Source organism: Ceratotherium simum, chromosome X, assembly GCF_057802395.1.
Source record: "Ceratotherium simum simum isolate JZ-2026a chromosome X, ASM5780239v1, whole genome shotgun sequence".
Lineage (NCBI taxonomy): Eukaryota > Metazoa > Chordata > Mammalia > Perissodactyla > Rhinocerotidae > Ceratotherium > Ceratotherium simum.
This window is the reverse complement of record NC_141940.1, coordinates 12694180-12720461: the sequence shown is the minus strand read 5'-3', so window position 1 is coordinate 12720461 and position 26282 is coordinate 12694180. Positions and strand designations below refer to the sequence as shown.

General features: G+C 37.9%; 1 protein-coding gene across 3 annotated transcripts in view; it reads left to right on the top strand.

Annotated features, from left to right (window-relative positions):
- The window catches only part of LOC147911744 (uncharacterized), a 261214-nt gene that overhangs the window by 213201 nt on the left and 21731 nt on the right, over window positions 1-26282 (top strand). For all 3 annotated transcript variants that reach the window (XR_015550492.1, XR_015550491.1, XM_087426927.1), the window contains one exon: window positions 3806-3893. Coding sequence is in view for 1 of the 3 variants with exons in the window: in XM_087426927.1 (XP_087283053.1) it covers window positions 3806-3893 (88 nt within the window). In the remaining 2 variants the exon portion in view is untranslated. The remainder of the gene's footprint in view (window positions 1-3805; window positions 3894-26282) is intronic.

The following is a 26282-nucleotide window of genomic DNA, read 5'->3' as shown; positions in this document are numbered from 1 at the left end:
CTGCTTTTTGTCTTCAGATTATAAAAAGCCTGTGTTATTAGACCATAGTTACCATCTTCAATAATCAACATTTTTCAAAGGAGGCCGTCTTTTAATGTTTATTTTCTTGGCTACTTCAAGAGTAGGAAGAAAATCTCGAGCCCCTTCTACTGGCTGTATCATAGAAAAGCAGGTGTGGAAATGACCAGAAAAGTCTTTCCAGAAGAAAGTGCTCACATCTACACACAAGCATTTATCATAGACAAGTACATACAAACCAGAATACACACACACACACGTAGCACCACAGATGTTCACAATGATACAGACCTGCAGGTGTGCCATAATCTCACAGACCATACATTCTTACAGTCATAGCCAAAGACATATGTTTGCACAAATATGAACATAACACCCAGACTCTCAACAGGGGTTATCTCATCTGTACACAGATATGCATATGCGTACACACAGATACACACAAATGCCCACAGTTTTCTATGTAGGCACAGAGCAACATATAGTCATAAATATACACTCCACACTCGCACAGACCCAGAGAAGCATGCAGAGACATATATATGCCAACCTAGGCATTCAGAAGATGTTTTTACTTATTTGTAACCTCATGCAAAAACACAGATGCATGCACATACACACATACAAAAACACATAGATGCTTCTAGAGGCTCATGAGGCACAGACACATTCTCCGACATCCCCATACATTTATGCAGAAATGTAGACAAGCATACAGAAACCCACACAGGCACATATGTGTTTGTGTGTGTGCACACATACCCATAGACAGATGCATAGAGTCATCCATATGCAGACACAGTTGTATGTGTTTTTACTGATATGCAGAGACACAGAGACATTTATATAAACAGTGAAACATAGAGATTCATTCATAGGTAAATACGTGTGTTTCAAACATGTACTTACATTTTCATGCTCTAGAGTCACATGCATATACACACGGAGGCATAGTTATTAAAACACACATGAAGAAACATGCTCGTGCCTTCACGTGCAATGTAAGTGCTCATGTTCACCATAAAATATGTAAATGTGCACGCATGCACATGTATGAAAATGTACATGGAGTGCACATGGAAATAGTCATGCACATGGGTGTACATATGGAAATATACAAGCACGCAGGTGTGCACACATAAATGCACTTGTACATGGAAACATATACATGCACACACAGACAAAACAGAGATGGATCCATAAAGAGATCTCTACATGCATATACACACACAGATAGTGTATACACATTTAGAGAGAGATGCTTTTATATGTAGAGAGATAGGTGTTGTATATAGATGTAGAGAGAAAGAGAGAGATTGACTTAGCAGAGACACTTTCATATGCAGAAACATATACCTACACATATAGACACAGGTCAAAAACCCACACAAAGATATACATGGGCAAACACATCTGCACTCACACACAGACTCACTCAAATGCATATGAGGAGCATGCAAAGTCATATGCATATGCAGAAACACAGGTAAATTCACACAAATGCAAGCATGTGCACAGAGGCAGAGATGTACATGGACCCACCCACAGCCATATAGACTCACAAGGAGATGGGCACAGAAGCTTGTATAGATGCATACAAAAACATATATACAGATTTGTACACATGCAGACATTCCACATGGATGTACAGACAGACATGGAGACCCACAAACACATGCCTGAACAAACACAGAGGCATACATAAGCATGCATGTCTGTTGACCTGTGCACACAGACATAGAAATGTGTGCACCCACACCGGCACAGTCCAGCATACCTTCACAGCCATACACTTGCACAGACACTTGTGTGTATAGTCATATGTATACATGCAAACATAGATGAGCATACATACCACAGAGACGTGCACAAACACAGGGACAGAGACATACACGTTGTACACAAGCATGCAAAATTCCCATGAAGTCCTCACGTGCACACAGCAACATAAACATCTGCACACGGACACACAGACGCATTCACCCAGAGAGTCATCCAAAGAAATTCATTCTCATGCAGACTGATTTAGGCAGACACACACATATATGCCCCCGTAGATACGCAGATGGTCACACAGACATACATAAGCAAACAGAGGTGGATGAACACGTGGATGAACACTGAGGCATGCACATGTGAATATAGAAGCACCTAGACACAGAGAAAGAGGCTTACAGGCAAGAATGTACAGGTACAGACATATAGGCTCACACTCAGATACACACACATATGTATATTATGTGCACAGACACATAGACATGCAGAGACACACAGATGAATATTTGCAAGCAGTAAACATGAGGACTAAACATGCCCACACAGACATAGATGCTATCTTCTACACATGGACTCATGCAGAGATATACATGGCAATACAGGTACGGTCCCACAGAGTTACATATGTACATATAGACATGGATACTGCCCCCAAAGAAGACAAGATTGCACCCACTCAGATGGTGACACACTCCAAACCCCCCTTACAGGCATATGCACACAGAGCTCTATAAATGCATTTGCACATACAGACACATAAATGCACATGCAGATGTATATTCAGATGCCAGGTGTACCCACCCAGAAATACACAAGCACACAACATCCCCAACATATAAAAGTAAGAGAAATACACATATATTGATAGACAGTGCAGACCTAAACACACTAAAATGTATAGATATATCTATACGCACACAAATGCACAAATGCACAGACATGCCCCCTCACATGTCAACATATACACACATTAGCACATACACACATGATGATCTACAAATGTACTCGTATGCCCACACAACACTCAGTCATAAATGTACATCAAATATATGAATGCATTTTTATACATCTGCCAACATAGGCATATAGATGCATATATGGACTTAATCATGCTACAAACAGAACTACAGATTTACACATGCACAGACGTAGAGACACATGCAGATTTGTACATATGAAAGCACACAGGCTCAACCACATATAAAAGGACACACAAATAAACACTTTTTCAAAGGAGGGTATGACTTTTAATGTACCTTTTTCTAGCCTCTTCAAGAGAAAATAAAAATTATTGAGCTCCCTCTGATGACTAGACTGTATAAAAGTAGATATGGAAATTACCAGAAAGATCTCTAAAAGATTTGGATTGCACATGTGTTTTTGTATGTGCACTCACTTCCACATGCACAGATTCACAGATATAGAACCACACAAAAGCATAGAAATATAAACCTGAATAACCAAATATAGAAAGATACATAGACAGATATACACATCACACAGTGTAATATTTAAGGGCGTGGCTATTGCATTTGAAACCAAACAAACAAAACCAAACCTGAGTTTGCATCCCAGCTCCAGTGCTTACTAGCTCAGTGATTTGGGGCCATTTTCCTGCTTTCTCACCTGTAACATGGGGGTATCTATCTCTTAGAGCTGTTCGAAGGTTCAGTGAAGGGAAGGGCTTAGCCTCGTGCTTGAAATGTCATAGATGCTGCTGCTGTTGCTTTTTAGTTTTGCTAGAGCTGAAGTTCTTAGCTGGATAGGGTTGTGGGTTTTATAGTCCAAGTGCACGGTTATATCGTAGAGATGTATTAATTATCATTATTTGTAAATGGTATTAATAAAGAACAGATTACCTTCACAGACAGCCATTTCTGAAATTTTCAGAGATGATAAGGGCTTATTACTGTCCCTGACAAATGGAAAGACCTTAAACATTTCCTGCTATTATTGTTTGTTGTGGTTGTCACTGTTATTCGTATCCTTTTCCTTCTTTTCCTTTTTGCAGGAGGAGATGGAAGATTGAGAGAGCCAGTAGAAGAGGGGCAAGAGGGCTTCCTGCCCAGTGTGCATTTGCCATCTAGTGACCATATTGAGTAAGTACAGTATTTGCGAATTGCTGAGAAACATCTCTAAAATTCCACCCATTGCAAGGTTGCGTAACCGCTGTGGCAAATGAGCTAGTATATATCAAGTTATAGTGGTTTCTGCTATATTCAGAAATTTAAAATAGTAATAAAATAAAAAGAAACGTTTCTAAATTTCCTTTGCCCCACTCAGTTTCTCTCTGGGCTTCACTGCGACTGTTGTATAGCAGTATCTTCAAACATTCTAATTATAGGCTACCTAAAATAACTTTGAGAAACTACCTACCCCATCACACATCTTGAATTTAGCACCTGAAATTCTTATCATAAATTTAATTATTTGTAGAATTATTATTTCCAGCATATTATAAATACTTAGACTTTTAAACAAATGATTTAATCACATTTTTGCATGCATTCAATGAACTAAAAATACATAGTTAATTTGATACTCATCATTGTTGATTTAAAAGCAAACAAATAAGGAAAAAAACATGAACAGTCAGAAATTCTATGTGATTTTATTATCTCCTTGAAATCACCATTCCATTCAACTTCCCTAACATTATTTATCCTAATGTAATATATTTTTATGTTTAAAGGCCTTTTTTTGGTCATCCTACCATACCTCTCTTCAAAAAGTATATAGGCATTGAAACAAATTTTCCTATAACTCTAAGCCTCTAAGTATTAAGTTTTTTATCATTAAATCATTAGGAGTATACAGTTTATCCAAACAGTATAAAATATTACACATTTTGATAAGTAATTATTAAAAATGAAAACTAGAATTTGTTTGGACATGCATCCCGTAAGCGAATATGATTGTTTATTTTCCCCCAAATTAGTTCATGACTCTGAAGATGACTATTACTTACTCTAATGAGACAAAGTACAGCATAATTTTATTCCTATATTTCACTTTTATAGATATAAGAACTCAGAAAACTTTGTTCCCATAAATAAGTAGAAGGGAATGGAATGAATGTCCAAGTCATTGGTCAAAACTCACACAGTGAACTGTCACCGAAAATAATTTTTAATGATTTAATTTTTTAATTAAAATTTTTAATTTTTAACAGACAACTTGATTAGGCCTGTCTTTAATTCTGTGAAAGCAAAGAAACCCTGATTTACAAAAAGGATTTGTTGCTGAATCATTTATTTCTGAGTTTCTGGGAAGTTTATCAAAACGCCCTTACTAAGATTTAGCAAATGACTATTTTATCCATCATACTTTCATTTTTAGACATTATTTTTAATCCCATGTACTTACAAAAATTGGGAAAATCAAAATACTTAGATCAATATGCCTTTGCCAATACAAAAATTTTTATAAAATGCCTTTAATTTAATATATCCTTTAAATATAAAACTTTGAGTCTGCAGATTTGGATTATTGATTTTATAGAAAATATTTATAATATAATTTAATTGGCAAAGGCAATATTCATATCAAAATATCAGCCAAATCAGATTTACTTTCAAAAAAAGTGTGTGACTTCATTTCTCAATGTAAAAAGTGAATTGATATGCATTCTGAAGAGCATTGTTAAAACCACAGAGAAATCAATTATGTTTACTTGTTAGTTTATTTGTTAGTTTACTAACAAAGTAAATAGAAGATTAAAATTATAATGAGATTTTTATCCACTTCAAAATAAATTAAGAATTTAAATAATAATTCTGCTTCTCATATGTAATTTTAAATTAAACAATATACTATGTAGCTAACATTGTAATTCATGTATGAAACAAGGAATCTGATGGCAGACATAGTTTCCTTTGGTAAACACATATGCATGTGTTTTTAGAACTCTGATGTTGGGTTTCTTGAAATAAACTAAGAATCAGGTATAAAATTTTTAAAATCCTTTAATTTTATTAGACCACAGAATCAAACTTTTCACCTGTATTTTATGAAAGAGAAAAGTATATATAGCTAAAAAATAATTGACCTGGCAACTACCGTATCATTTTATTTTTGATAATAAGAGGTATCGCTTCTCAGCCTTTTGGCTAAGATCAAGTGATAATAAGAGGTAGAAAATATATAATTATTTAGAAAATGAAATGAGGATTGACTTTAATTGGAAAAGATATTTCAAGACACAGTCTGAGAAAACAGGTTTTAACTAGTTTAATCGAATGATGTACCTTATCTGAAAGAAATTGCATACAATTTCTGTGCATAAGTTTCACCAGTGTAAACATTTTGTAGTACTGGAAAACATTCTAGTTATATTTAAAACAATCAGCATCAACAATATATGCTGCTATCAATTAGGAGATGCTTTTCTTTCCACTTAATGACACATTTAAGTGATTAGTATTGGAATAGTTGCAAAATTATGTTTAATTTTAAGCAAGTAGACAAAAAGTTGTTCTTAGGCAGATCAATTTTAGGTGAGAACACATGAAAGTTAAGAATCTGAGAGTGGATTCCCTGCAAACTATCCCTCTTCACATACTTCTTGAAAAGAATTCGTGTACCAGTAGCCTAGTTTGAAGACCACTGTTCTAGACTATCTCCAGCAGGATTGCCCCAGAGCAATATATTGTTGTCATTGTTGGGATAACCAATGTATTGTAGTTCACATTCACAAGAGTGTAGTGGAAATAGCTGCCGCTCTTGAATTTCTACCAAATGCTTCTATGACTGATCATGTTTGAGCCAAATGTTCTGGACGGGATTATTTTGTTTTGCTGATAAGTATATGTATTGACTACACCTGCATTGTCCAATATGGGAGCCACTAGCCACATGTGGCTATTGAGCATTTGAAATGCAGCTGGTGTGAACTGAGATATGATAAAAGAGTAAAATATACACTGGATTTCAAAGACAGGGCAAACATAAATAAACTATTAATATTTTTATATTGATGACATATTGAAATGATAGTTTGGATATATTGTTTGATAACACATATTTATTAAAATTAATTTCACCTGCTTTTTAAACTTTTTAAATTGTTAGAACATGAAAATTAAAATTACATATGGGGCTTACATTATATGTATTATATGATAGTGCTGCTCTAGAGCTTATATTGGAATTATCTAACTTCCTCTAAAAACACAACCATGGAAAACGTGTCCACTAATTTGGTCCAGTATATTGGTGTTCTGATGTAGCCAGTATCTTTTACTAGTGTTTGGGTTTCCAGGTTGGGGAATTTCTAGTTGTAAGCAGGAAAAAGTAAAAAAAAAAACAATATTCCATTAAGGATATTTCAAAAGTAGTCTTATTAGTACCTAGAAGTTTTCCCAATATGAATTTTGGATGGCTTCTCAGTGGGTGCATGTAAAGCTTTTCAAACTCTTCAAAAATGTCAGTGGTGGAGGGGCTGGCCTGGCCCAGTGTCGTAGTGGTTAAGTTCTGTGCATTCTGCTTTGGCAGCCCGGGTTCGTAGGTTTGGATCCCAGGCGTGGATCTACACCACTCGTGAGCCACACTGTGGCAGTGATCCACATATAAAGTAGAGGAAGACTGACACAGATGTTAGCTCAGGGCTAATCTTCCACAGCAAAAAAAAAAAAAAATGTCAGTGGTGGATATTGCATTCTATTGAAGATATGAAGTATTTCTTCACATCTGAGATGCCTTTTTATGTAACACTAAGACAGAAAAAAAAACACTTCCAAATAAACTGTGATGTAATGCTTTCATAGCCATAGAATTTTAATTTTATACTTACTGAAAGAGCTCTTTTCGGCTTATTTAGACATATATTTTTATTATATATCATGATCTACAGTAGTCATGACCAGGTTTGAGTATACACAGGCAATGACAATTCCCTTTCAACTGCTTCCTGGCCGAAAGTGATTGTAAAATGCCATTGATTATAAGGTGCATTCTGATTTCAGAGATGTGAAAATGTCAAGAAGATATGCATCTTAGAATTGGTTAAATATGGTAAGTCATTTGTCAAGAAAAAGGGATCTTAGAGGGCAGAAAGCCAAACCCGAAGACATCAGCCTAGTGAAAACACCTTTTCTGTGTATTATTGTATTTGCAACAAACAAAATGTGGCTCTCATTTAAAAATTTATCATAGTGCACTTAACATTATGCTATACATTCCATCTTAATTGTTAATGGTTTTCCTAGCATTCTTTTCTTTGTTTCCTGGCTTGGAAGTGGGAGGGCTAGGGAAGAATTGTGATGAGTAGGGTTATGGCTGGGGACAGACTGGCTCTCTCCAGAGTGAAAATGTCTAGCATCTCTGTTGTGAGAACCACTTAGCACCGTCTTGTGTGAGGCTGTGCCTTCAGTGGCACTGTTTGTTCTTCAGAAGTGAGCTAACAGAGAGAGCCTTTCTCCTTGGCATGCTTAGTTTTAACATATTCAGTGTATCCTTTCTTGACTGAAGGGCATAAGAGAGGGAGGAATGGAGATTGAGCTGCTCTCCTAGTTTTTGTTTTGTATAGTATTTGAGAGGGTCAGCAAGATGAATCAAAACTCCACAATTCCTGGATGACAAGTCTAGGGTTTTTTCATTGATTCTTGAGATAATGTACTTCCTGATTCTAGTGATACTCTTGATGGTATGAGAGACTTACAAGAGGTAACAAAACCAAAAATTTTCACGAAATGAGAAGAATAAGCCACCCAATAACATGTTTCCTCCAGTTAAACATTATGCTAAGACTTAGTTATCTCTTGAGGGCTCAAAAGCTGGACCAGCTTTGTGGACTTGTGACCTGTGCAGTCTCATAGGGCCCTGTGCTTAGAAGGGCTCCATGCTTGGTTTAATGTCCTGCTGTTATGGTCTTGAAATTCTTAATAATTTTTGAAAAAGGGCCCCACATCTTCATTTTGCACTGGGCCCCACAAATTATGTAGCCGATCCTGTTCAAAAGGAGATACTTGCCGGAGAACAATTAACTGAAGTTGCAAAATTCAATTAGAAGCGTTGCTTTTCTAATGTTGTGCACTGAATTCTTTCTGTCAGTACTCATAAACATAATATTCATAAGCTACTATTGCTGTTGTTGTTGTTAGGAGTAATAGTTGTAGAAGTAGTAATAGGAGTAGTAGTATTACTCAACAGTGCCTTATGTTGACTCCCCCATTTATTCATATGACCTGGGGCATCTTCTGTATCTCTATTTTCTCATCTGTAAAAACGGCAGTGACATTACACCTGCCCTCCTTAACGCTCGATAAGGCTCATTGTTAGATTGAAATGCCCATGGAAGTACTTGTGAGCTGTAAGGTTGAAACAGATGTAAAAGATTATTTATTCCCCGCCCCAGCATGGAGTCTGGGTAGCAACCATCTGCTTGGGGTCCTGGGGGCCTGAGTTGGGCTCAGCAGTGAGGCTGCTCTGGCCCATGACTGTAGAGCAGGTATCCCAGGCGGTCCTAGAGCCAGAAAATCAGTGCCCCTGAAATCTCAAGAGCCTGACCAGCGCATCTCACAGCTGTCAAATGGGCTAAGTCAAGGCACTTGTATGGAAATTGAAGATATGCAGACAGGGCTAGAAGGTTGAGAAGAGAGGAGAGGAAGTGCAGCCAGAAAGATCCTCTGAGCCCCTGGGGCATAGTCACAAGGGCTTTCTCTAGGTCACCTGCAGCTACGTCCAGGGTTGGGGAGGGAATCGCCAAGGGTTCCAGCCACCTCAGACTGCCACAGAAGTTTTCTTACTGCCCAGAATGTAATTGTGTTCAGAGTCGCCATTATCTGAGTAAGAAAAGGAAACTTTTGTCTCCATTGTCTGAAGAACTCATTTTCCTGGATGTAAAGGGGAAAAGTGGCACAGCAGAGACCTTGAGGAAGTCAGGAAATACCTTATGGCTTGTAAGTATCCAAGAACGCCTGTCAGTGACTTCCATGGTACATCCTGAGAGTCTTATTTAAACAATTGCTGGGCTTCGCCGTAGTGCAATGGAGAGAAGTGAAAGAAGCACTTCAAGTGAGGCCACAGAAAAAGCCATTTGAAATATCTTGGCAATGTCTTCTGTCGCTGATGGCACATGGTGATCAACAGTTTGCCTTATTTCACATATCAGAGGTCGCTGAAGATTTTCTTTCTTGCGTGTGGCAGAAGCGAGGATAGGGATGTAACTTTTTAGGAATGAGGGTCCAGGATAAGGCTGTTTGTTTCCTGGTTAAGATGATACAGTGTATTTGGTTGCATATCTCTGTTGAGAAATGGGAGGGTTACTATGTCGTGTCAGAGCACAGAGGGTGAAGTGGCTGGGATGTATTTGTATTATTTTGATTTTTTTGCACCTGAGTTTGCCCACTGGGTTCAGTCTATGGCAAGGGCTGCAGACCTGGTAAACCAATAGCAAAGAGCCAATGTCTGGGCTGTGATTTGTTCAGATCTGAGACTTCCAGGTGTCTACCAACTTGGCTTGGGGAGGATGCATGACAGCCTAGATCAGGACTGGAGACAGGGGATAAGGATGCTGATTGGGCAACTGCATTTGTACTAAAGAGGGTTTGCGCATGCCACTGAACATGTGCATTTTGAGAGGCTTTCATTACAAGGGAGCCTGTAAAGGGGAGTTGGCTGTTGCACACAGAGGTCTGGGTGCAAGCACAAAGATGCCTATATGTCGGAGGTAGCTGTGGGGGCTTCGTGAAGGGGGCTATGTGTGCAGGTGCCTGTAACTGACTTGGGTCAAGCCCCACTCAGGTTGGAATCAGAGTTTTTTTGAGTTACCTGCAGCACAGCCTGAAATCCCTATTGTGTTCCCAGACCAACCAAGAGAGGCCACACCTGTTGGTGAAGGTAGGTTGGGAGCTCAGCAATGACCTCATTTATAATATAGGAAGATTTCCAGTGCTTCTCTTAGGATCCCAGTTGAGACTGAGGACCAGAGAAGGGAAAATGATAATATAGTCCAGAGTGGCAGAGCATCCTTAAGGGCCGTTTAGGGCAATCCCTATACAGGCATACCTTGGGGATATTGCAGGTTTGGTTCCAGACCACTGCAATAAAGCTAATATTGCAGTAAATCAAGTCACACGAATTTTTTGGTTTCCCAGTGCATACAGAAGTTATGTTTATGCTATACTGTAGTTTATTAAGTGTGCAATAGCGTTATGTCTAAAAAACCAAGGTACATGCCTTAATTAAAAATACTTTATTGCTAATAAATGCTAGCCATCATCTGAGCCTTCAGCGAGTGCTAATCTTTTTGCTGGTGGAGGGTCTTGCCTCGATGTTGATGGCTGCTGACTGATCAGGGTGGTGGGTGCTGAAGGTTGGGGCAGCTGTGGCAGTTTCTTAAAATAAGACAACAGTGAATTTTGCTGCATTGATTGACCTTTCCTTTCATGAATTATTTCTCTGTAGCATGTGATGCTGTTTGATAGCATTTTACCAACAATAGAACTGCTTTCAAAATTGGAGTTGGTCCTCTCAAACCCTGCTGCTGCTTTATCAACTAAGTTTATATAATATTCTAAATCCTTTGTTGTAATTTCAACAATCTTCACAGCATCTTCACCAGGAGTAGATTCCGTCTTAAGAAACCACTTTCTTTGCTCATCCATAAGAAGCAACTCCTCATCCATTAAAGTTTGATCATGAGATTGCGGCAACTCAGTCACATCTTCAGGCTCCACTTCTAATTCTAGTTCTCTTGCTATTTCCACCATATCTGCAGTTACTTCCTCTACCGAAGTCTTGAACCCCTCAAAGTATCCATGAGGGTTGGAATCAACTTCTTCCAAACTCCTGCTAATGTTGATATTTTGACCTCTTCCCATAAATCACGAATGTTCTTAATGGCATCTAGAATGGTGAATCCTTTCCAGAAGGTTTTCAATTTTCTTTGCCCAGATCCATCAGAAGAATCACTTTCTATGACAGCTATAGCCTTATGAAATGTATTTCTTAAATAATAAGATTTGAAAATCAAAATTATTCCTTGATCCATGAGCTGCAGAATGGATGTTGTGTTAGTAGGCATGAAAACAACATTAATCTTGTTGTATATCTCCATCAGACCTCTTGAGTGACCAGGTGCATTGTCAGTAAGCAGTCATATTTTGAAAGGAATCTTTTTTTCCAAGCAGTAGGTCTCAACAGTGGGCTTAAAATATTCAGTAAACCATGTTGTAAAGAGATGTGGTGTCATCTAGGCTTTGTCATTCCATTTATAGAGCACAGGCAGAGTAGATTTAGCATAATTCTTAAGGGCCCTAGGATTTTCTGAATGGTAAATGAGCATTGGCTTCAACTTAAAGTCAGCAGCAGCTGCATTAGCCCCTAACAAGAGAGTCAGTCTGTCCTTTGAAGTTTTGAAACCAGGCATTGACTTCTCCTCTCTGGCTATGCAAGTCCTAGATGGCATCTTCTTCCAATAGAGGGCTGTTTCATTTACATTGAAAATCTGTTGTTTAGTGTAGCCAGCTTCATTTATTGTCTTAGCTAGATCTTCTGGATAACTTGCTGCAGCTTCTACATCAGCACTTGCTGCTTCACCTTGTACTTTTATGTCACGGAGATGGCTTCTTTCCTTAAACCTCGTGAGCCACCCTCTGCTAGCTTCAAACTTTTCTTCTACAGCTTCCTCGCCTCTCTCAGCCTTCATAGACCTGAAGAGAGTTAGGGCCTTGCTCTGGATTGGGCTTTGGCTCAAGGTAATGTTGTGGCTGATTTGATCTTCTATCCAGACCACTAAAACTTTCTCCATATCAGCAATAAGGCTGTTTCGCTTTCTTATCGTTTGTGTGTTCACTGGAGTAGCACTTTTAATTTCCTTCAAGAACTTTTCCTTTGCATGTGCAACTTGTCTGTTTGGCACAAGAGGCCTAGCTTTCAGCCTGTCTTGGCTTTTGACATGCCTTCCTCACTAAGCTTAATCATTTCTAGATTTTGATTTAAAGTGAGAGATGTGCAACTCTTCCTTTCATTTGAACACTTAGAGGCCATTGTAGGGTTATTAATTGGCCTAATTTCAATACTGTTGTGTGTCAAGGAAAAGAGAGGCCCAAGGAGAGGGAGAGAGATGGGGGAACAGCTGGTCGGTGGAGCAGTCAGAACATACATGACATTTATCGCCTAAGTTTGCCGTCTTATATGGCACCCCAAAACAATTACAGTAGTAACATCAAAGATCACTGATCACAGATCACCATAACAAATTTAATAATGATGAAAAAATTTGAAATATTGTGAGAATTATCAAAATGTGACACAGAGACATGAAGTGAGCAAATGCTGTTGGAAAAATGGCGCTGATTGACTTGCTTGACACAGGGTTGCAATAAAGTGAAGCACAATAAAACAAGGTATGCCTGTATTTCAATTTTAAAATCTCCAGTGAATGGTTTCTCCTACCTCTGCTTGAACATCTCCAGGAATGGGGAACTCACTGTTTCCTGAGGTAGCCTGTTTAGTCTCTGGCCATCTTTATTAGTTCTGCCTCATATTGGACTGAAATCTGCCTCCCTGGAATTTCTAGGGCAAGTCACCTCCTGTTGACACATGGCCCTTTTGATCATTGAAGACAGCTGCTGTCTCATTTCACTCTTCTTTTTGCCAAGCTCAGTGTCTCTCTGCCATTCCCCATTTGATGATTTGGTCCCATTACCCTTGTTTCCCTCCTCTCGACAGTCCAGGTTGCCAGGGAACAAAGCCTTGCACAGTACTCCTGGTGCAGTGTGACCACTTGTTTCTTAAGCTGAATATCATTCCTATATTGACCACATGACGTTTATGGTCAGATTGCATTGTTGACTCACCCAGAGTTTTCAGACAATCTAAACTCAGCTGGAAGATGCACCAAACCTGCTTCACTAAGAACTACAGGGATAGCCAATGCTTCTGACCAAAAGTATTTCACTCACTAAAATTGAGGTCAGGAAGGAACAAAGTGGAGGGGAGAAAGTTATATGGTATATTCCTTTTGTTGAGAGATTTAGTGTCTATTTTTCTTATACATATCCGTAATTTATTCACATGTCATTTCATATGGTGCCTGGGAGACCAGGCCCAAGAAAATATGGAAAAGTTAACCTTAAATGGGCTTGAGAAATTGTATTAATCACATGCATTGCTCACAATGAAGCAAGAGTGAGCTTGAAACTTCCTTTCTCTGTTCGTGTCCCTCTCCCCTGCCACAGTCCTAGGAATGAACAACACTACCTGCAAGTAGAGGAAAAGAGGACTTGGTCTCTTAAAAATAAAGCAATTTGATTTTTTTTCTTCCTCTAGATTTTAGCTAATATGTTTGTTCACTACGTGGCCTGAAAAGTGTAATATATTCTGTATCTAATTAATTAAATAATATCCCCAGTAGAATTTAAAGATGTGATGTGGTGGATTCATGCTTCATATAACTGAATGAGAGCAAGATCTAGTATGAAATTACTTTTTGAATATGTTCACATTCCTGGTGGATTTATATAATCAGCACACATCACAGTGATCCCTCACCTAAAATTATGTAATTAATACTCCATGCAAGGGTTAAACTGAAAATTATAACAAGAGAGGTGACAGCTACAAATTGTATTTATGGAGACAGAAGAACAGACTATTTGGTATTGGGAATGTTCTGGAAAGAAGAGCCATATGGTTGCTGGGAGCAGCTGGTGAAGACTTTGCTTGCAATGTACCATATTCACGATTAAGTAATCTACGCCCCCAACACACACACGCGCACCTCCTTGGCATATACTACATTTACTGCTCTTTCTGCCTCTCTTCTTGGGAGTGGAGCTCCTACAATTTCAAATATGGTTCCTTGCCTTTGCCCTACCTTTAGTGTTCTGAAGAATACAGCATGTATGCGTCAAATGCAAAACTGAATTCATTTTAAAAAGGAAAGATAAATACATTTTCAAAGCTTTCCACAGTAAATGCATAGGAGTTTTCTTAGTAGGAAAAATAATAAATTCAATTTTAAAAAGTTTTTTTTAGGTAAAGAATGGGATGAGCTGGATTTTGTATTTTTTCAAAGTTTGGAAATCTCTGGACCGATGAATAAAGAATGATGTTGGAATGCGTTGAATCTTGGCCTGCCTTTTCATGCAGAGCAGCACAGTAAGTGTGAGCATGTGAAGCCGGGTGTCCTGGTTTTGATTTTTGTTCTCTCTTAGCTGGCAGTGGGAAGAGATGGCTGTGCCCCACTGCCTTCACTAGGAGCAGAACTTTTTCAAGAGGCAGAATTGGCCACAGGCAGAAAAATTCTGCTGGCGCCTTAGCCTGTTTGGCCACATCGCATCCCCACCCTGGACTCTACTCTCCCTCTCTTTGGCCAACAGTCTGTTAGTAGGGAGCAGAGTGCATGATGGATGACAATGCCTCATGCAGTTAAAGGGGTAAGTTCATGCTCCTTTACAGATAAAAATCTGAGATAGAAGAATGTAAAGTATTAACTTCCACTCGAGAAGAAACCACCTCACTTTTTGCTTTAATGAAACTGTATTAAAGTTACAAACTTAAAATTTAATTTAAATATTCAGGAAATTATACTTCTTATGCAGAGAAAGTGAAACCATGAGGCAGCAGAGGTAGTTCATTTAGTTTCAGTTTAATGGCAGCAGGTGAACACTTGATCTGGGAGTGGTACAGATCTCTTCCTCTGTATATTTAACCTCTTTCTCTTCCCTCAAGCTTATCGGTTAAGAGTCAGTTCTCTGATGTGATTCTAATCCGTTTATTCAGACAATGAAACATCTTGTAACTGAATCCCAGGTAATTACAGTTTACCTCGTTAGTGTCTGCTAGCAACACACATGTTGAACCAGAAGGCAGAAAACTTGGATTCAGCATCTAACTTCATTATTAACTAGTTGGGTAATCTTTATCTCATTACCAGTTTTCTCATCTGTAAAATGGGAAGAACAATAATATTTGCTTGGCCTACCTCACGGAGTTATTGTGAGGACAAGTGAGAAAATACCTGTGACCACATGTTATAAAATTTAATATGATATATAATTGTGAAGTATTATTATTGTTAATTGTAATAATAAGCATAAGTAACTTTTCAGATGTGGAAACAATATCTAAATGAGTCGCTTTTACTGCTCCAGTAAAGTTGTTAAAACTGGAGATTTTAGTGTGTACTTCCATTTCTTGGATAGAATTTGCAGACATCTTTTGATATACTTTATAAAGATAAGGGTAATTTAGCTGAACTGGATTCAAATCTTTCTTAGAATTGGTCATTTTATTATTATTTTACATTATTTCATTATTTTACAATTTTTAAAATAAGGGAAGAAGTATTGCAGCTTGCAGAGGAAAATGGGTTGATTCTGAAACACACAGGTAGCATTGAAGTGAGTTTGAGATTGATTCCCCTAAGGAAGACTTGAAGAGCCAGAATAAAAGAGCAATTTAAAGCTGAGTGAATGACCTAGAGACAAAAGAAGGGGGAGACACACAGTATTCAGCTTGTGCCCAGGTGAGAAGTAGACTCAGAGTGTCTACAAATTATAGGAAGAAGTAGGAGAGGAGGAAAGAAGGTGACTGAAGGAGGAAGAGAAGTCATATCTGTGGGTAACTACTTGGAAAGTATTTTAAGTTTTGCAACTTAAAAACGTGACTATAGGTAGAGGACTATTTAATCCACAAAGTAATCACCGTGAGTCCAAAGCAAGATGCAGGTGGTATAAAATACGACCTGAAAACCTCAGCTGGTTTGCCAGTGGGCAGAATAAATTTTGAAGAGGCTTCAATTTCTTTCCATGGCTGGATGAACAATTTGCTGAGGTGGAGTTTCAGAGGAAACAGGAAGATTAGCTTTGTATTTGATGCAGAGTATTAAGGGCTTGCTAAAGAGATTAAATCAAAACCTTATTACAGTCCACTAATGCTTTCTTAATGTAGCAGACATTTTTTGCTTTTCAAGTTTTTCATTTAAACTTGTGTTTGTGAATATTATTAAATTTCTTGGGATTAAGGACTTTTAAAGCCCCTTGTTTGCAAAGTTTCTATTGTTCAGTTCTCTGCAGGAGCTCAGAAAGCCCTCTACACATTTACCCCCACAGCCCTCATTATTACACAGGGGCTTAAGAAAGACAAAGAGGAGCTGAAACAGCTTTGGAAGAGGAACTTGGCCAAGAGAAGAGAGATGTTTCCGATTGTTCCTTCACCTTTGCCATATCATCCTCTCGTCCCTCTTCCTGATTCTGGAGTGATGACTATTCTAGGGACAGGGCATTGTATTTAGCCCCAAAGGAGAACTTTGGCTCAGCCTCTTTAATGGGCGTGCCAGAGTTCCTGATCTGCAAGTGTAGGATGTCCTTGCTCTGGCTCCTCTCAGTTCTTTAGGTAGGATTTTCTCCCACTCTCTGTTTGCATGCCACTGCCTTTGCCTACAATGCTCCTCTTCCTCAATTTGGCTGTTCAAACTCATCCCATCCTTCAAGGTTCACCTCAAATGCATCCCTATCCCTTCCACCACAAGCAAGAAACAAAATCTTCAGTGATGTTCGGTATTCCTAGCTCTGCATACTCAGTGGCAAAACCTAAAAATCTTATCAGCTCCAAGGTCAAGAGGAGGAGGTGGAAAGAACAGGCTTTAGACTTTCTTGTGGGGAAAGGCTTCTCTGTCCCTAACATCAATAACCCTTCATTGTGTCCATTGCGCCAACTGCCAAGGCCGGTCATTTGCTTGTATCTTCCTAGTATGGCTCATGAATACTGCCAGATTAACTGGGCTTTGTGCAAGCCCCGTAATGAAGATTCTCTTGCTTTCTCTGTGCAAATATTTAAATGTCTTGTAAATGTATCGTTGATTGGGGAGCCTGTCTTACACATTTTTTGTGAAAATTCACACCTAACTCCTATCGAGTAATGTAAAATTGGACAAGCAAGAATGCATTACTTTTCTGGGTAAATGGGGATTTTCTCACTACTGTGTAATTAAAGCAGAATAAAGGGAAAAAAAGGAAAAAACAACCCTTGCTGTGGAAGCTAAGACTGTAGCTTTCATCCTTAAGCCCTGATTTCACGTGTTGGAGTTTATCAAAATTGCCTGGCTCTTCTCCTTCTCTCATCTGTGTGTTCCTTTCTCATACAGATTTAGTCAAAATGATCTGAAAACAAATTATACAGATATAAATCTGTAAAATTATGTATCTCCAATAATATTGCATATGCATGTCTTTGAACACTTAGATTTTTTGATATATTTCAGCTATTTGTATATTCCCTTCTCATGCATCTAAGCATCTTGAGGGTAGAAGTTATACCTCCTTTACTTTTGTGTCCCTTGGAGGGCCTAGCACAGTGCCTTGTATGGGGTGCCCAGTCAGTGATTGAATGCATGAAGGACAGAATCAGTGTATATGTGTCGGTTTGTATCTGCATGTTTGCTGTTTGCTCAGTTATGTGGTGTAACAATGACAAGCCATAGAGAAGCCAACGTTGTGTGGGGTAGAACTATCTCCAGGTTTAACCCCAACACAAACCACTGAAGAGAATAATTAAAGGAACAAAAAAGGACCCAAACACATTGACCCACAGCTCTCTCTAGTACACAAGTGCACATTAGGGAAGCACATGCTGACAAGTACTAAGCGTCTTTTTTTCTTTTTTTGGAAAGACTTTTTAGTTACCACACACTCTTGAATATCAGACACACTGCTCTAAGTGAACTTTACTGACTCTTGTTTCCTTAACAAATAGATGAGAGACTAAAGAGGTTTGTGTAACCAACCAGTGGCCTGTAACACCTCAGATACCCTTTTGTTTAACACAAGTCTGTTAATGAGGCTTCTGATTGTTCCTACCAGATGTGTGGATTGTTCCAGAAATCAATCACTCTATTCAACTGGGAACCTCCTGAGTTAATTTGGCTCTTTAACCACATCGTTCTTTGTGTGTGTGCTGAAATTGACAGTTAAGGAGGCATCAAATAAGCTGTCCAAAGCCTGCTATGCTAAAAAATCCCAACAAAGTGAAAATTTGGTATTTTAATTTTTTAACATAAAATGAAAAGCTTCTAATCAGTTTCTTTGTTTTATTCACCATTAAAGAAAATACTTCTTTGCTAATCAAGAAAAGGGAGAATTACGACAGACACCACCTTTTCAACTACCAGTCTCTTTCAGGATAGTGACAACGGCCTAAGATTCCAGAGTCTTTGTGCTGCCACAAATGATCAGTACAACCTGGTACAAGCCTTCCACCCCTGGGCCTCAGTCACATTGTTAAGAGATAAAGGAGTTGGACCAAGTATCTACCAGCCCTTCCAGCTCTGACCCTTCAAGTGACTCTGTGAAACATCTCTGCCATTATTAGTGTATACAGTACCATTTGGGAGTGGTAGCCAATAGAGAGAGAAAAGCCATATCTATTTGGGGGTTATTCCTTCAAGCGTACTCCCATGGTAGAAGAGTGCCTTTGTTTCTAGGGCTGGGCTGTCCAGTACAGAGGATATACTGTACATGTAAAAATATACACCAAACATCCAGGACTTAGTACAGAAAAAATTAGAAACTATTCCATTATTTTTTATATTGATTACATGTTGAAATGATAATATTTTAGATATATTTGGTTATAGAAAATATGTTATAAAATTAATAACTCTGTTACTTTTTGCTTTTTTTCATGTGTTATCTAGAAAATTTAAAATTATATTCATGGCTCATATTATATTTCTGTTGGACAGTCCTGGTCTAGAGAGTTACTCCTACTGCGTGCAACCCGAGTTCCAGTTACTTAAAAACCTCCCAAGATGTTTCACTAGATGGAATCATTTAAACTTGTGGTTCTCAGCCTTGGATTCACTTTAAAATTACATGGGGATCTTTTAAAGAAATACTAATCCCCTCCTTCCTATGATTCTGATTCACCTGATACAACTCATAGTGACCTTTCTTCTATGCTCTCAATTTCTTCCATAAGGCTATGGGTGGTGTGATTGTAAAGAAATAGGACTCTGTTATATGAATGCCAGAAACATGTATAACCCCAGGTTGGACAGCTGCTAGATGAATGGGGTATACAACACTGAAACAGGCTTAGTCTGGACCCTCAACCAGTCCTCAAGAGCAAAAGGCCTTCTCCTTAGCTCTTCCATTGTTAAAAGTCAGGTAAATAAGAAACAGTAATTTGAAATAATTCTGTCTTAGCCATTGCATCTTATTTGAGGTTCTGAAAATCAGCTTACTGCATTCCATCCGGCCTCCCAGGGAGATGCTTGGTCTGTTTTCAGAGAGGAAAATGGGGCTCAAGGAGTGTGACCATCTTGGTTAAGAGAATTCCTTTCATCAGATTTTCATTGTTTTGTTTTATTTTTGTTTTAGTGGGGGATTTTTTTTCTTCAACTCTTAAGGGGTCCAAGGAAGGGAGCATAGAAAATGTGGCTTGATCAGAATTGGACTGCCCCCTAGAATGGAGCAAGCAGCCATCAAATTCATGTTGATTCCTAGTAACTTAAGCTGCATTCTCTAGCCTGACCCTCAAATTTTGGGAGTCACCTTCTCTGAGGCCTGCCATCCCCATGTGTTCACTAGATCCACAGTTACTAGAGGCTGGGCCCTAGCATGTACCTTAGGTAAGGAAGAAGATGCTCCTCTCTTCTCCTGATAGTCCTCTTGATTCTCAGAGCTGTAGGTGCCTGCCCAATCTCTGTGAATGACTAAGGTTGGAGTCCTGATAATGAATTTGGAACAGGTGTGCAAAATAACTAACAACCCTAGGCTTTTAAATCAGACTGTACTGAATTGTATCTTGGGATCCTTGGAAGTCTCAGCACTTTCTGACTCTAGGGGTGCTTGAAAAAGAGGTGCTGAGTTACTGTGATCATGAATGACCGAATTTGTTGCCACCTACGGTGGTGGCAATATCTTGTCAAGGCAGTGGAGAGTTAATAAGAGACAAGTTCCAGTAAATAATCGTATGTGTCCACAGTGCCGTGAGGCTTTACCAATCATCTACCTAGGAGTTTTGATTAAATACCACTTCCCTGAGTTAAAGATTAAGTTAAAGGTGTCTATGTTGTCTGAGTTATTTTGGAGTGGCTCTGCCATTTACTGGCTTTGTGATGTTGGGCAAATAACTTCTTTAAGCCCTACTTGTAAAATAGGATTCATAACAGTACCTACCTCATATTCTTGTGAGGATTTAACGAGTTGCTCTACATATCTCCAGCACCTTGCACAGTGATGTGCCTAGAATAGCAGCTGAGGAAAGGTTTGCAGAACAAATAGATGAATGAATTTGTGAATATTAATATTGCAGTGAAAGTGTATGCTTACACAGATGCCCTCTTTTTGGATCAATCTGAAAGTACCAGGGTTTAGTGTGGGAGCTAATTGCTAAAGCATAATTAATTCCTCTATCAAATATTTAGGCTTAGTGTATCTCCATTACCCTTGCATTTTCATAAAATAGATGTTAGACATAGATGGAGAGAAAGCATCTTCTACCAATTGGCTTTGAATTTCACACTGGCCAGAGTACACATTTTACGTTACAGAGTTATTTTAGGGGATCAAATTGTTCTCAAATGTGAAAAATGATAAATACAGGTGATTTATAGCCGAATGTATGTAAATTCTACTAAATAAGGAGCTATTAAAATGGACAGCATGAGTTAGATTGGTAATTGGTAATTATATATTATTGAAACTTGTACATTTAAGTACTTAAAGAAAAAAGTAGAATTCTCTGAACTCTTTCTCTAACCTCTTCCCCCCAAAAATAGAGCAAATGGGTAACTAGTGGCCCAACTTTTTCTTTTTAAGAACAGCTATAATAGGATAGTGACATTAACTCAACAAAGAGATATTACATAGAGCCATGGATTTAGATTTTTTTTATGTAAGGTCAAGTTTGAAAAGATAACATCATGCCTTTTTTACTGAGGATAGATTTTGTGAAAGTCCATCTTCATGCTATAGTCATAACTTAAATCACATTTGAATGAAACTTTGGAAAGAATACAATTGGAAACCTTTTGTACTAAGAGAGAGTTGTGGCTACAGAGAATAAATGTGACATGCTTTGAAGTTAGGTCAAATGTAGAGAGATTCAACCCTGGCATAATTCATTGAAATTCCATTTTAAAGCCAGATCACCTCCATGGCTTTATTTTATTTTATTATTTTTTTGGTGAGAAAGATTGGCCCTGAGCTAACATCTGTTGCCAATCTTCCTCTTTTTGCTTGAGGAAGATTAGCCCTGAGCTAACATCTGTGCCAATCTCCCTCTACTTTGTATGTGGGTCACCACCACAGCATGGCTTGACGAGCAGTGTGTAGGTCCATGCCTGGGATCTGAACCTGCGAACCGCAGGCCGCCTAAGTGCAGTGCACTGAAGTTAACCACTATGTCACCAGGCCGGCCCCCATTTTATTTTTTTTAACCCCATGAATCGTTTTCTTTTGGCATCTCCACTATAGGAGCTCTAAGGAATGGGGGAAGGGAGCAAAGAATAATAGGACCTCTCATATGTGCAGAGACAAAGTGAGAAAGAGAAAAAAAGGTGCAACAAGAGTTAGGGAGGCCGAATGCATAGCTGGCCCAGCAGGTACTCCAGTGAGCTGGGTCATGGGGTCATTCAAGGCTTTACCCTAGCCCATGTGCCTGGGCGAACATAAGGTAATATGCGTTTACAATGGCATTATTTTCAATTTTATTAGCAGTTTTTAAATCAACATGATATTTTATAGCAATTAACTATAATTACAAATCTTAAAAATATTTTTAAAGATAATTACATGCCTAATTATTGTTCCTTCATTTTCATTTAATTCTAAAAGAAATTAACTGTGCTGTTTTGACAAGTGCTTAGTGTTTTCAAAACTGATTGTGAATACTCTATCACTTAAATTTGTTGTTATACATTTTCACAAACTTTTCCCCAATCCGAAAATGTCTATAAGTATTTGCAATAAGTCCCCTGTCTGCATGCTGGTTGCACACTCACTCTCACGTCTACCATTGCTTGGAAGGGACTGTCACCACTGCCAAGGAAAAATGACCCACACAATTAATTAGTGGCAGACTAGGGGAGAATTGGGCTCTATATTTTCTGATGGCGATTGTTTGGCCACTTGGCAGCAGGCCACCAAATGAGTTATTAGTCCTTTGGAACTCAGCCCATTTGGATTGCCATGATTGGCTTTCTGTCATCAGGCTACTAAACTGTGTCTTTGGGGGAGATGAAAAAAAATTTAAAAATTAGTCTGTGTAACTTAGTTTTAAACTATCTAAAGTAAGATATTTGATAGGCATCGACAATGGGATAACTGAATGGGAGAAATACTGACCACTTGGACTTAGATGCATTGAATGAATCTCTGAAAGTTAATTAACTGGCCCAGATAGCATCTGGAATGCTGTTTGTGGTGAGGAGGGTAAAGTTAAACAGTACTGATGAGGAATGCTAATACGTGTTATATTTACAGTGAATTATTTTTTTTTATTAAGGCCACATTGGTTTATAACATTATATAAATTTCAAGTGTATATTATTATATTTCAGTTTCTGTATAGACTGCATCATGTTCACCACCAAAAGTCTAGTTTCCATCAATCACCATACATATGTGCCCCTTTACCCTTTTTGCCCACCCTCCACCCACTTCCCCTCTGGTAACCACCAATCTGTTCTCTGTATCTATGTGTTTGTTTACCTTTCATATATGAGTGAAGTCATACAGTAATTGTCTTTCTCTGTCTGACTTATTTTGCTTAGCATAATACCCTCAAGGTCCATCTGTGTTGTTGCAAATGGCAAGATTTCGTCTTTTTTTTATGGCTGAGTAGTAATTCCATTGTATACATATACCACATCTTCTTTATTCATTCATCCGTCAGTGGGCACTTAGGTTGTTTCCAAGTCTTGGCTATTGTGAATAATGCTGCAATGAACATAGGGGTGCATATATCTTTTCGAATTAGTGTTTTCGTGTTCTTTGGATAAATATCCAGAAGTGGAATAGCTGGATCATATGATAGTTCTATTTTTAATTTTTCGAGGAGTCTTCATACTGTTTTCTATAGTGGCCACACCAATATCCAGTGAATCCTTAATAAGAGGAGCAGAATAAAGGGGAGGACACAGAAGAGGTAGGATCAAATTCCAGTTCAGATGTTTATTAGCTATGTGACCTCTCATGATTTTTCAGAGGGATAAATTAGATAATATGGATAAAACCATCGAGGATAGTACTTGACATATAGTAGGTTCTAAGCAAATGTTCTTTTTCTTTCTTCCCTTAAATTTTAGAGTTTTGTTACTCTATAAAGAGCTCAGTTTTGAAGATTACTTCAATCTGAGAAATTTTAATTTACTTATTTATCAATCAATGGCCTAAAAATGACTGATTATTAACTTGTAGACCCATATAATTTTTTATGACCTTTTAAAGCTTTTCTACAATTGCATTATAATACAAGCTTTATTTGTTTATTTATTTATATTTTATTGAGGTAACATTGGTTTATAGCATAATATAAATTTCAGATGTACATCATTATATTTCGATTTCTGTGTAGACTACATCATGTTCACCACCCAAAGACTAAATACCATCTGTCACCGTGAACATGTGCCCTGTCACCCCTTTCGCTCTCTTCCCTCCCCGCTTCCCCTCTGGTAACCACCAATCTAATTTCTGTATCTATGTGTTTGTTTGTTATTCTTGTTGTTGTTTTTATCTTCTACTTATGAGTGAAAGCATACGGTATTTGACTTCCTCTGTCTGAATTATTTCGCTTAGCATAATACCCTCAAGGTCCATCCATTTTGGCACAAATGACAAGATTTAATCTTCTTTTATACCTGGGTAGCATTCCATTGTGTATATATACCACATCTTCTTTATCCATTCATCCCTTGATGGGCACTTAGGTTGTTTCCAAATCTTGGCTATTGTGAATAATGCTGCAATGAACATAAGGGTTCATATATCTTTACACATTTGTGTTTTCGTGTTCTTTGGATAAATACCCAGAAGTGGAATAACTGGATCACATGGTAATTCTATTCTTAATTCTTTGAGAAATCTCCATACTGTTTTCCATAGTGGCTGCACCGGTTTACATTCCCACTAGCAGTATATGAGGGTTCTCTTTTCTCCACATCCTCCTCAACATTTGTTATTTGTTGTCTTGTTAATTATAGCCATTCTGACCAGTGTAAGGCGATATCTCATTGTAGTTTTGATTTTCATTTCCCTAGTAATTAGTGATGTTAAACATCTTTTTACGTGCCTGTTAGCTATCTGTGTGTCTTCTTTGGAAAAATGTCTGTTCAGATCCTTTGCCCATTTTTAAATTGGGTTGTTTGTTTCTTTGTTGTTGAGTTGTATAAGTTCTTTATATATTTTGGATAATAACCTTTTACCAGATATATGGTTTGCAAATATCTTCTCCCAATTGTTATGTTGTCTTTTCATTTTGTTGATGGTTTTCTTGCTATGCAGAAGCTTTTTAGTTTAATGTAGTCCCATTTATTTATTTATTTTTTGTTTCCTTTGCTTGGTGAGACATGGTTTTCAAAAAAATGCTAAGACCGATGTCGAAGAGCATACTGCCTATGTTTTCTTCTAGAAATTTTATGGTTTCAGGTCCTACATTCAAGTCTTTAATGAATTTTGAGTTAATTTTTGTGTATGGTGTAAGATAATAGTCTACTTTCATTCTTTTGCACGTGACTGTCCAGTTTTCCCAGCACCATTTATTGAAGAGACTTTCCTTTCTCCGTTGTGTGTTCTTAGTTCCCTTGTTGAAAATTAGCTGTCCATAGATGTATGGTTTTATTTCTGGGCTCTCGATTCTATTCCATTGATCTGTGTCTGTTTTTGTGCCAGTACCATGCTGTTTTGATTACTATAGCTTTGTAGTATATTTTGAAATCAGGGAGTGTGATACCTCCAGCTTTGTTCTTTTTTCTCAGGATTGCTTTGGCTATTCAGGGTCTTTTGTTGTTCTGTATAAATTTTAGGATTCTTTGTTCTATTTCTGTGAAAATTGTCATTGGGACTTTGATAGGGATTGTATTGTATCTGTAGATTGCTTTAGGTAATACGGGCATTTTAACTATGTTAATTTTCTAATCCATGAGCACGGAATATCTTTCCATTTCTTTGTGTCTTCTTCAATTTCTTTCAACAATGTTTTATAGTTTTCAGCGTACAGGTCTTTCAGCTCTTTGGTTAAGTTTATTCCTAGGTATTTTATTATTTTTGTTGCGATTGTCAATGAGATTGTATTCTTAATTTCTCTTTCTGCTATTTCGTTGTTAGTGAATAGAAGTGTGACTGGTTTTTGTGTGTTGATTTTGTATCTTGCAACTGTATTTATTTTTTATTTTGAATAGTTTTTTGGTGGATTCTTTAGGATTTTCTATATATAAAATCTTGTCATCCGCAAATAGTGACAGTTTCACTTCTTCCTTTCCAACTTGGATCCCTTTTATTTCTTTTCTTGCCTGATTTCTCTGACTAAGACTTCTA